Source organism: Alligator sinensis, unplaced genomic scaffold (genome assembly GCF_000455745.1).
Source record: "Alligator sinensis unplaced genomic scaffold, ASM45574v1 scaffold1451_1, whole genome shotgun sequence".
Taxonomy (NCBI): Eukaryota; Metazoa; Chordata; order Crocodylia; family Alligatoridae; genus Alligator; species Alligator sinensis.
In genome coordinates, this window is record NW_005842351.1 from 831294 (window position 1) to 844482 (window position 13189).

At 43.0% G+C, this 13189-nt stretch overlaps 1 protein-coding gene across 4 annotated transcripts in view; it reads right to left on the reverse strand.

The window, feature by feature from the left end:
• Nucleotides 1–13189, reverse strand: part of LOC102381659 (zinc finger protein 474-like) — a 49996-nt gene that overhangs the window by 3920 nt on the left and 32887 nt on the right. For 2 of the 4 annotated variants that reach the window (XM_006029027.3, XM_025210466.1), the window contains exons 4-5: nt 11692–11872; nt 7051–8103 (exon numbers count right to left, since the gene is read on the reverse strand). In XM_006029027.3, the coding sequence (XP_006029089.3) occupies nt 7952–8103; nt 11692–11872 (333 nt within the window). In that variant the 3' untranslated portion in view covers nt 7051–7951. Of the gene's footprint in view, nt 1–7050; nt 8104–11691; nt 11873–13189 lie in introns of those variants that run through there. The other 2 variants (XM_025210467.1, XR_324478.3) reach the window with 2 other exon arrangements.

Below are 13189 nucleotides of genomic sequence, written 5' to 3' on the forward strand. Positions count from 1 at the left end.
TGGGGGGCTTTGGGGAGGCTGGGGGAGTGGACAGGGCTATTAGGGGTCCCCCCATGGTCCCCTCCCGCCTCCTCCAGCCCCTGACCCCTTACTCACCAGCACCAGAGTCCTGGTGCTGAAACATGAGGCCTGGCCTGGTTGGCCGTGTGTTTCAGCACCAGGGCAAGGGGCCAACCATAGAGACCCTCTGGCAGCCAGAGTGTCTCCATGGAGGACCCATTCTCAGGTTGCCTCAGGACACGGTCTGGGATCATGCCTTGCTCTGCTTTTTTAAATTTCGATTTTTTTAGACCCCTAGTGCACGTGCCCGTTGCCCTGCCTTAAAGGGGTTTGAGGTGGGGCAAGAGACACATGCGCGCTCATCTGGATGCACCCAGAGAGAGTACCTTTACTTTGAAAAACCTTTATTCAGACAAGAACCTGCACGAAGTTCCTCAGGCCCTTGACAAATTATTTGCCCAACATGCTGGAAGAAGAGTTTGGTTTTTAGTGATAAAATTGCTGTTACATAAACAGAAGTCCAAAAGTGTTACCGTGTTGGTCATCTCGATATCATGGGCCATGTGGGTGTTTGGTTTCCCACCTTGCACTGCAGCTACTTTGTCCCCAGGAAATGCCCATGCCATGCACACTGTGGTGCATGGCAAGTTACCCCGGAGGCAGTAGGGGAGGCTGGGGCTAGCTTGGCTGGCCTCAGCAGCCTTACCTGGGGTTCTGGGGGCCTCCTCGGGCTACAGCCACAGCAATCCTGCCAGGCAGAGTCTAACTGGCAGCCACAGCATGGCTCTGGGCAACCCAGCTCCGCTTTTAAGCAGTGCACATGTGTGGTGCATACACGCCTCTACTTTTCCCCCCCCCATGGAGTTTTTTGACCCCTGGATATTCAGGAGTCAATAAAACCCAGAGGGGGAAAAAACAAAACAAAGCAGAGCAGCACACACACAGGCACCGCACCCTTGCACTGTGGAGAACACCTCAGTGTGCGATATGTGGTGCTGCAGATGTTTGCAGCACCACAGACTGCATGGCCACACTCATTTGGATGCTCCTATGGGTTGTACCCTTTACTGATTTAAGTCAAGGGCAACATTGCAACTGATGTCTGTGTTTATAGAACCCTATCTGACATTGGTGAATCATAGAAAGATATAGTTCTCAGGGATCAGGAGGTGGTATCAGGAGCATAATTACTAGATAATGGCAAACTTACTTCAGGTCTATGTGGTACCAACCAAACTTACAAAGAAACTAATATAATTTTAGAAACATTTGGACATTGTCATTCCTATGATTTATCAAAATATTTATGTAAATGGGACAGTGTTTTTGTAAAAAGAAAAGACTAAGGAAGTTCGAATCACATTTGAAGAGTTTTATTTCAAAATAAATGGATTTAGTAATATTTAACTATAAAAATATACAATTTTTGAACACAAAAAGATTTAGCAGCCAAAAGGCTTCAAGTAAAATAGTTTTGCAAAACGTTTATGCTTATAAAATATGATGCTTTCTACTTAAACTAACAAAAACAATGACTGGACGTCCACATTTTATTCTTCATTATTCTTTCACCATGTTTAAAAAAAAAACAAAAACCATTATCCTCCCCATTGGGCATATCTACATACGACACTTTACTGCACAGCAAAGTCAACCGAGCAATAAAGCGCACTGTCTACATGTACATGTCAATTAGGCTGATGTTCAGACTAATTTATAGCTCAGTCAGATAGTCCCATCAGACACAGGTACTCTGATGGCAGAGTAAATTACTGTGCTTAAACACACATGTAGACAATGATGTCAGGATTAGTTTACTCTAGCTCAAATTGCAGTTTATTTAGTTGCATTAATTGCATATGTAGACATACCCATTAAGAAACTGAAGCAGGTAGCTATGGAGCCACAAATCTTAGAATGATCACTTCTAAAATAAGCTCTCTGCTGATTAAATATCTTCTCCATATGATGCTGTAATGATCATTGAAGTAATACATCACTCCCAGGTTGCCAAGCTAGATATAAGTTTTCCATATAAATAATTTACTTGCACTTGTAAGTTCTTTTTTGGCCAGGCCAGGTCCCGATATCCAGGTTCAGTGGGAATCTAGCCTGAGTAAGAACATGAAGATAGAATGACCATATACCCTACTTCAGGCTTCCCTCCCTGGAATGAAGGCCTCTGGGCTAGGGACAGAATTTATACATAAACTGGTATAAGTGATTGGAAACTGGTTCAAATCTGTAAGACAACAGAAGCTCAGTATACATAAAAAACTTTCAAAATGGCCAAAATTGGTTTAAGATAAATCTGGATGGATGTAGTATCAGATTTTACTGATTTAGGTTAAACCAGTTTATTGAACTTCTGTTCCAGTTTCCCCCCAGATTCAAGCTGTCTGCTCCAGCTGAGCAGAAAGGCAAGCTCTAGCACCCTCCAGCTTCTGGCCTGGGCCTCTACTCCTTGCCCCCCACACAGTCAGGGCTCCTATCCTCTCACTAGGCTCCATGCCCGTTCCCAAACTCTGGGTTCCTTACCCCTCATTTGCATTGGGCACCTTGCCTCACTCTGGACCCCCTTGGCCCTGCCAACCTCTTTACCAGGTTACCCTCTAACCCACTAGGTTGTGGGGGCTCGGATTATAAAGGCACCCTTCCTCACCTTTAACCAGGGCAGTAACTGACCTGGCACTTTTGGGGGGCTGTCCCACCACAAACAGCCCCACCAGGCAACCCATCCCTGGCAGCATGCAGTTTCAAGTTGTGCCTAGGACCAGGAGCCTCTAAGCCACCCCATTAGCTCCTGCTCTTACCTCCAGGGTGTTCCAGGAGCAACTCAGCCCGATATTGGCTTGTTGGCTGCTGAACACAGACTGCTGCCTCTCAAGCCTATGTTTGAAAATGGCCACCCTCATCAGGCACCTGGTGGCTGCCTGCTCCTGCCCTTAAAGTGGCAGGCAGCAAAGCTGCACTGTCACATTGACCTACTTTAATGCAATGACTATTTCAGACCTGAAGAAGGACTCTTCTTCTTTCAGGGTGTTTGCACTTTGTATGAGAATTAGTAAAATTTTAGCTGCTGCTCTTTTATAATTACTACATGGTTATTTTCTAAATCCTGTCAATAACATTTATGGCAAACTAGATGGATTTTTATTGTTTCTTCAAGAACTGCAGGAAAATGTTTTTCAGCTCTGTGGAGGTGACAGAAACATGTGTGTGGTGCCAGCAGAAAAATAGGACGGATGTGAGACCAGCTATGAGCCAACTAAGGGTGTGATAAAAAAAAAGGGACAAGTAGCTAAGGTACAGTCAATAGTTCCAAAAGCATGGAATGTTAAAACTCTGCTTTCTTGATTCCATTTTTTCTCTTCTGGAAGAAGCAGAATAATGAATGCTGAAGAAATATGGAAAAGGCTGATCACACAGCTTAGTGTGAGGCTGGCTGGTGGTTATTAATGCAGTTTCCATTGGACAAATCATCACAGAATTCACTGCTGTAATCAGCACAGATGAACATCCTTGCTGGTCGTCACACTGGAGAGATCTGTGACTGAGTTAATTTGAACATGGACCTATGGCCAGGTTTGAGGTAGATTGCTGAGATCACAGAGCAGAACCTGATATGCTTCTGCCAGTGACATAGCTCTGATATGGATAAACTGAGGACTTTAGTCTCCAGCACTGCTAATAGGGTATCTTTCACAAGCATTTGATTTGTGCACACTTAAACAGCTACCAATGCATTCCTCACCCATATCTTGTGGGCGCTCCCAGATTCTGGGAAACTTCTTCCTCCCCTCATTATAGTTGCCAACTGCTCTCAGGAGCTGTTCTTGTACTTAAAGATTACTGGGCATGGAAATAGCTTGTCTATGCCCTTTTTCCTCTGGCTACATCACTCATCTCAGCCAGAAGAAAGAAAGTTGTAATAGCTCCAGTGTCACCCAGGAATGTCCCCATGCAGTGAAGATCCTTAAGGGGCCAGGTCTGTTAGGTTTGCACTGCAGAGGAAAAACTGAACCTTTGATTTTTGGAAATATAATAATTAGAGAAAATTATATTCTTCTCTTGGAAAAAAAAAGGGCTGTTGTGGAGCCCTTGATTGTTTTGGAAATTATTTTTATTAAAGAATGCTGGTAACTTTTCCAGTTTGAATTGAATTGTTGTTGTGGCTAGGGCCAGAGATATTTCCTAAATGGCTGAACAGTTGTATTTATTTCTTATGCTCATATGGCAAACTGTGAGCTTGGAAAAAAAAGTAGTTGAGGTCCATATTTCATTTCTAAGTGCATAAAGCTATCAACTTTAACTTGCCTGAGTTTTATAAATGCAACATTAAGTGCAAATGCTTTAGGAATAGCCCCATTTGTCACATGGTACATACAAGCAGCTTCATGGCATTAAAACTGAAGGTGAAAACTTACATGAATCCAGTCTCTTTCAGCAGTTCAGGAAGTTCATATTATTGCTGAACAGCGTGTATTGGATTTTGTCATACGTTTCAAATAACCTCACTGGCCACTTAATAAAACACTTTAGAGGGGAAAAAAAGAAGCGTTCTCTTCTGCAACCCTGTTAAAGTGTATATTATTTCCTCATGTTTAACCTTTTCACTGTTGTGCTTTGGCACTTACTATTCTGTAACATTCTTTGAAATACTGATTTAGAAAGAAAAACACTCCCAGACCTTCCCTAAGGAAAGTGTACCCTTGTGCATTATACTGGCATTCTCAAGTGGTCACACTTGTACACAGAGTAGGGCTAGATTCCACCGCCCAAGTTTATTGGGCAGAACTCATGTGGCTCAGCTATAGGGTTTTGAGAACTAAGAGATCATAAAAAAGTGAGGGCTTCCTACTCTGAGGTCAAATGCTGTGGAATGAGGCAGTATGCCTGGAGAAGGGATGGGGTCTCATGGGTTGCGGGTATGAGACAGCAGATCTTTTCACACAAAGTCTGGTAACACCTGATCCTGAAGCACTGAAGTTAAGGGGGTAAGAGTGGAGTTTTGTTATGACATCCAACAAGCACAAGATCAAGCCACCAACGCATGTCTCCTTGTGGAGGATGGGGACAGTCACATACAACATTATATGAGCTCATTTGCTTTTCTACTAACTAGCACTTTTATATCTGGGATTGTGTAGGCCAGAGCTGTCCCACTTCAAAGAGGCTGGGAACCACATACCCTACAGCACACCCTACAGAGCTGCACACTGTGGGAGCAGTGCTAAAAGATACCATGCTCCCCCATGAGGTTGCACACCCTGCACACAGGCAGGTGAGTGGGTGCTCAATCCCTGCTGCACTGTGTGCACAGGCAGGCAACCCTCCCTTCACCCTGCTGCACTACACACATGGCCCAGGGCTCTACCTCACTTTCAGCTCCTTTCAGGCTTCCTTGTGGCACTATGCCATCAGCTCCCCCAGCACTGCAGGCTGCACTGCACCATGTCAATCTACCCCTTAGGGCAGGGCCATTCCTGAGAAGCCAGGTGAGGGAGTGGTAGCCAGAGCAGTGGCTGGGTCAGAGCCCAGAGGCTTTGCATTAACTGTCAGTTGGACAGCCCTGGTGTTGGCCAGGTGAGTTACATCCTTCTACAGGCCACAGGCTGGTTCCAGTTCTGAATTAAGAACTGAGGCTAACAAGATCTTAAAAAGAAATTCATCTAGGAAAGGGACAAAGAAGGCAAAATCCCAATCAGCATCACTGACTATTACAGGGTAGACCCCCTCAATATTTGACACTGATTTTTCCCTGCCATCTACATATGATATATTGGATTGTTGAGTGTTTTACTCTGGAATGAAGAATAATCTCTAAATTCTATCTATATCTGTCCTTAGGTTTTTATACTGTTACCCATCTTCATGGTGCCTTCCATATAAAATCAATAGCAAGGAAGCCCTAGACTTTCTGATCTACATTGTCCCAGAGGAATACATCTGGTTTGGTGGTTCATAGATTAAAATGTGATCTTTGATGTAGCAGGGGCCTGACTGACTAATGGATTTGAAGCATAGAACCAAGGCATTATACTGAAATTAAAAGATGACTAGGATCTAGGGGACAGACTTGAGCACAGGCCCACTGTGTTCATGGCAGATTATGCCATGGAGAAGGCATACAGCTAATTCCAGTACTAGCTGGGGCCAGTGCATTGTCTTCACATTCAGCTGCAAATACAGTGAATAACAGTAATTCAGCCTAGTGGTGACAAATGCCTGGATCATTGTGGCTAGGTCTTCAGTCAGGAGGAAGGGACAACATTTTCTAGCAAAGTAGAGGTTGAAGAAATCATATTTAGGTACTGGTGCCATTTCCTCCTGTCATCATTGTGGCTGCATTCACACAAGCATGGACTTTTGGTTCCCCGGGAACAACTAGCACTGGCACATGTGCCGCTACTAGTTGTCCCTGGGGAACGTCAGTGCCATGTGCCCTCTGGTGTATGGCAGATTACCCCAGATGGGGTAGGGGAGGCTGCAGGTAGCACTGGGTCAGCCCTAGCAGCCTTACCTGGGGTCCTGGGAGCCTTCTGAGGCCGCAGCAGTGGCAATCCTGCCACTCGGAGCCTGGCTGGCAGCTGGAGGTAGCTCCGACTGGCCAGGCCCCAGTTTTGAGTGGTGCGCACAGGTGAACGGCTTTTTTTTTTTTTTGGTGCAGGTTTTTTGACCCCTAGATATCCAGGGGTCTATCCCCCCCCCAACCCTCCATACTGCTCCGTTGAAGCACAGAAAACAGTTGAATGTGTGGTATGTGGTGCCTCAGGCATGTCTGCAGTGCCACATACCACATGGTTGCTCCCATCTGGACACAACCAGTGAAGAGTCAGAAAGGACCCTGAGGCGTTGCACTAAAATGGAAGGTGGAGAGAACATCTCAACTAGCTTATATTCAAAGCATTCTCCTTTTCTGATTACATTCCTTTGGCCTTGCCTGAGTTTGGCTTGAGTCAGCTCTTCATTCAAGCACCGATTTCTTGTAGGCACTCAGACAGCTTAGTATCAATGATAGTTGCATCATTTGGGAATGAGACATATAGTTAGATGTCATCAGTATATTGTTGACAAGTATGCCTCTGGCATTTTACTCTCTCTTAGGCACAACTGCTTTCCAAGCAGTAGCATGTGGCTGTTAAGGAAAAGAGGGGATGATGAACCTGAACCTTTCAAAAAGGCAGACTTACCCATGTGTCATTTCTTTTTCTCCTTGCCAGGCCAAAAAGGCAATAGCATCATCCAGTGCCATGCAGAGGTACCTAAGTTGGCTACAAATGAACTAGATAAAACAGGGTAAAAGCAATTTTATTGTATATTGGCCCAGGGCACTAATGCTCTATGCTATATTCAGAACTAGCTCATTGTTAGCTGACTTGGGCATCTCTGCACAGTCACAATGCAGTGCTGTGTTCTGGCTAACAGCCGGAAGAACTTAAAGGGACGCTACAATTTCCTGGAGTTCTGGAGTAACCTTTCTTTGGTGGAAGACAACCATAGACACCCTGGCTAGTTCTGAAAAAAGGGTTGTGCCAGAGGCATGTAAAGGCTAGGGCCGCAGAACACAGTGCTGTGGAGACTCCAGGAAACACTAGAGGCCATAGACAAGCCCAGAGAAACTTCCTTAATTGGTGTCTCCAGCCCTGAAGAATAGCGCAGGATCAAGAGGGGATGCAACTAATTTAAAGCCACCTTAGTACTCCCTTACACATGTCTTTGAAGCTTTACCTCTTAGAGCACAGAAATAAAATTATATTCTACATTTCTATAATGGTGTACTAAACATTGCTGTATTTGACCTACATTCTAGCAGCTACTATTAATCTTACATAGGAGATGTTTGGATCATGTGATTTGACAGTGCACTGCGGCTCTGTCCACTTATTTTTGTCCAGATTTTATTCCTCTTATGCTTTGGCTGGGACGTGCGTATCCGCACAAGGGCACTTTACTTTGCTGGTTTCGGTTTACAAGAGTGCTGGTGGACGATCAGTCTGTCTGGCAGGAAGGTACGCCCACAAATATCACATGGAACTAACTGGCTGTGGGCACTCTTCCAGGAAGCCTCATTTAAAGCATCAAGATCATAGAAACCATGGGCTGGAAAATTAAAAAAAGAAAGTATCAGCTTTCATTCTGGAGAGCCATATCCAGCTCTTCATGGAAAATATTTGCAGGAAATACCTCCTGCCTGAGTCTTTTGGTTTTAACCAAATCATATTGCTTTTGCAAAAGGAAAGGAAAGAAATGAGAAAAAGAAGAGAGAGGGAGAGAGAGAGAAAGAAGACTCTGCTTATTGTCCCAGGGGTTAAATAAAGTTAACTACAAACAGTACCATTCTGTATTGTATTAAAATGAGAAGAAAACATGGCACTATGTGTTATGGCATGCATTCTTAACTAATTGTTAACATCTTTTGCATACATGTTATTATCAGTGAATTTCACTTTTTGGCCTTATTTCAAGATCTGCCTAATAAGAATCTAGCCAAGGGTATGGAGAGAGTTCAGTGTAGTTCAGTTCAGTTCAGCATGTTCCCTCTTCAGTATTTTGGACAAAGGCCCCAGTTCTCCTCCAATTGAAATCTATAAATATTTTGCTAAAAACTTGAATAAAAGTTAGATTAAGCCCCAAACCTCATATGGACAAACCCTGAAGTTCTTATTTAGGTAAAATTCCCACTGAAGTCATTGGGGTTGATTCTGCAGTTCTCAAATAATCCCTGCCCCCATTTTACCTTCACTACCTTTGATGGGAGTTTACCTTTAGTAAGAGTATAGCTTTAGGCTTGAAACACCTGTTTTAAATGCATTTTAAATCCTGCCATTTATACCATAAAAGCTTTATTTCCTTTCACTTTTAAATGATCTTTCAAAACTTATTTTTTTAAACATATTTCAAAGCTAGGTTGCCTAATGACTACATCTGAAGAATATGGGGAAAAAAGGCTTGATTTGAAACAGGAAAATTGTTGGCCTTTCCAGAACCTAAATAAGACATATAGCATTACATAGATAATGGCTATAATTAAATAGATTTTGTCTTCAAACTGTGAGTGTCACTGCACCAAAAAAAAAGGCTCCGTGCATTTTAAAAATATTCCATGGTTTCTATCACTGGCATGATATGGATCTATTCATTAAGAGTTCATAAAGTTTTAATACGTTTCATATCCAATGGTTCTCATAACCGCAATAAGCCTTAGAACTCTTAATATGTCTGTTCCTAATGTTCTTTTTGTTAGAAGAGCAGCAAAGTGGTGTTTCTTTTTTTGGCTGAGACAAATATCCCTTTCGCTTGCAGGAAATGAATGTGTTTTTTCTGTACTTTGGAAAGTTTATTGACTATAAAAAAGAGAGTAAAAAAAGGAGGCGGTTTCTTGTTACAGGCATGTGTAAACTGCACAAACAAAACACTGTGTGATCAACACACTGGTTCTGTCCAGTGCCACTTTATATTTTTACAAAACAGCTTTATGTAAGTTATAAAAAGCTTTATGTAAGCAGATCACATTTCTGGCTTAAAATGCTGCTCGTTCCATTCACCGAAAGGCTAGCCCCTCCCCTGAGTTGTGAAGCGGAGAGGCATGCCGTACGCATTTGTGGTTTGGGGGTCAGTGAGTGTTCCCCTCATGACTGGAGCACATCTTAGTTCAAAAGAACAAAATGAAGATTATTTTCTGGAGCCCAGGAAGTGGGGCAGCATGTAGTTTTTGCTCAAATGTGGTATGGATTAGACTTTCACCAGCAGAGAGATAGGGCCACGCTGCCAAGTGCCTCTGGGGAAACTAGTGGCATACAACACCTCATGGGAAGTACTCAACGCCATGCCTGACTGCTTTCCCAGGCATGAAAAAATACTCATATTTATATCTGAGAGACATCTGCTGGGCTGCTCTTTCATGGAAGATGCTTTTCTTTCCTCTCCTCGTTTCCCCAAAACAGCTAGTGGCTAAGATGACAACCAACCTTTCAACAAAACCTGGAACATCCCTTGAAACCCAGGAAAACCAATCTCTTTCAGATCCAGTCCTCTTATCTTTTTCTTTCTCAGCTGTATCCCACAATAAAAAAGCTGATCAATAAAAAGAGAAATGACATGAACATGCCTTCTCAGGAGGCATATTTTCCCTTGCAGATTTAACTCACATGCTCAATATCTGGGTTGGCCACGTGGCTGAGAGCAGCTACACAATAAAGTCCTACTCAAGCTGCTGTCCTCTGCAGTAAGGACAGACTCTGAAGTAAATATAAGGATCCAATTCTAGAATGTACTGGGCCCGCTCAGCTCTTATAGCTATAAGGAGGTAAAGGAGAGAAGGGAACTTAGAATGACCTTGCAGAATTGGGTCCAATATTCCATAATTAAAGAAAAGAAAGTAAAAGAATGTTTTACATCTTGCAGTTTTTTCCACTGTAGTTATATTTTGATACTTACAATGGAATGTGTTTTTATGTTAAGCTGCTAGTGATCAGAGAGAGCAGGCAGACTGAAGTAATTGTCTCACTGCAGAAGGAATGGTAGTTTTGTGTGTGTGTGTGTATTTAGTCAACAGCAAATTGCTGTGTGCTAATGTATATAGTAGCTGCTTTTAAACCTTCAACATTTCTCCTGAATGACCACATAGTTAGCATTCATATTTGTTATTACAGAGTAGGGTTAAAACTCTGCTATCTCAGAAGCAACACTGGTTATCACTGGAAATTGCTAGAGTTTAGGTTTGTATGGCCAACATTATAGAAGAAAATCTGGCTGTGTGTTCAGTCCCAAAGTTACTATTGCCTGAAGGTTATTTTGTTTTAATGCAGGGGTGTCAGAGATCTGGGTTTTGGGCTGGATTTGGCCCATGGATCCCTATCACCTAGTCCCTCGTGCTGCTTCTGTGTCTGAGATGACCCTCACAGTGCGTGCTGGACCAGCCCTGCACGCAGGGCCTGGGAGCTGCACTGAACAAGGTGCCAGGTCCAAGATCTGCATGACCCATGACATCCACCATGGCTGGTCTGGGACTAGGCATGGGGCACCTGTTCCGGCCAGTCTAGGATTCATGTTGCAAGTTGCAACCCTCCGGCCAGTTCAGGTCCCAAGCCAGCTGGAGCAAGCACTGTATGCAGCATGGGTCCTGAACCAGTGAGGTGTGGGGCATATGGGTCAGGCACCATATACAGCATGGGTCCAGGAGCAGGCACATGCTCTGGATCTGGCATGGGAAGGAGGGAGGGAGAGTCCATGGTACTGATTCAGCCTGTGGACTGGCCCTGTGGCACTCATCCAATCTGCAAGGCCAGATTAATTGGATGCCTGTTTTAATTAATTGACATATAAAAATTGCACATTACTCTTGAACCACTTCTTTTTTAAAAGATCCAAAAAAGTAGAAAATATCCACAAAGTAACTATAATGTATGCAGTAGTTATGGAGCAGATTGAAATTTGACTGGTTTTCGATTGGAAACTTCTGACAAAGAAAAGCGGCATTACCTGAGAGGCACTGACTACACTTAACTCTTACAGACTCAGTGGCAGAAGAAAACAGAATGCTTAAACATAAAGCAAAATTATCTCCACCAGAAATAGACCCCATTTTGACTGGATGCAGAAAATCCTATACAAAACATCTACTTATTCTTAAAGCCCAATTTCTTCTACCGCTTTCATCCTTCCATTTCCTCTTATTTTTTCACTTACCTTGTATGGATTTGACTTCTGGCTTTTTGGGTTCAGGTCTTTGTAGATGTTTGGGTAGCATGTCATTCTCATTGTGCCACTTTTTCAGACATTGCGGCTCATGGATGGCAATAGATTTAGTTCCATACTCACGGCCACATATGTAACAAATAACTGTTGGTGGCCGTCTTATCACAGGGGGCTGAAAACAACAAATGCAGTTAAGAAACATTGTTTTCAGAATGCTTTTTATACAACTGCTCTTGAAAAGACCTGATATTCTATTGACATTATTATTTCTATTGATTTTAGTGGGCTTTGATTCAGCTTCAGAAAGGTACCTGCACTACTAAATGTCTATGTGGAAAAGGTTGACCAGTTCTTTGATCTGAAGCTATTCTATTCTATTCCAACCAGGAAGAGCACAGACCAATTGCAGATGTTTCCTCAGCCTGATGAAGATGTTTGTACACAAAAGCTTGCAAAGAAGAATTTTTCCAACTATTTTAATTGGTCTAATACAAGATATCAGATTTACCTGAAGAACCCTGTCTGCCTGTGTCCTTAGACCAACGTGGCTACAACCTGTACCTTTAAGTGGCATATATGAATTTTCAGCCTGGAGTGATCAAAGAACTGGTCGACTTTTTCCAAATAGTTATTTAGTAATGCAGGTACCTTTCTGAAACTGAATCAAAGCCCACTGAAATCAATAGAAATAATAATTGCAATACAATATTAAAGCTGTATTCTGTTCCATCCAGGAAGAGCACAGGCCAACTGCAGACACTTCTTCAACCTGATAAAGGTTGTTTGTACCCAAAAGCTTGCAAAGAAGATTTTTTCCAACTATTTCAGTTGGTCTAATAGAAGTTATCGAATTTTCCCAAAGAACTTTGTATGCCTACATGCCACTTAGTAACCTTTAACTAATTTGTTATATAGAATTCTACACCCAATCACAGCTTCCTGGCAAATCTGCACCATTGATTTCATCAACTTGTTCTCTTGGTCAAGTTGCTTTATGAAATCCTGTTTCACTTTAGTTGGGGGAGTTGCAGGCAAGTCATAGCAAGGCAGAAACACATGTATTTAAATGTCTCAATTCAGTGGATGTGTCGAGTGATATGTTGACAGTCTGTGAGGCTGAAACCCATTTTTAAGTCATAAAAATGACAGAAATAACATGGAAGCCACAGGAAAAATGTCTGTAGTTACCCATTTAGCATGTTAACCCTGCCCTAGGGAGACTAAGTATAGAAACAGACACTGCCAAATGAAGCAGCATCAGCTCTACTGGGACTTACCTGCTTCATTGGGAAAACATATATTGCGCATTGTCCTGCCTGTTCATGCTGCAGGACAACAGGCAACATGTTATTCTGGAGCTTGAGGAGCCCAGTCTTGCATACACTGGGAACTTCCTCACAGGATTGGACCCCCTGGGGCACTTGTCTGGCTTTTCCCGCTTACAGAGATGCATCCTGGAGAATCTTGGGGCATGTCTTTGTAGGTAGGG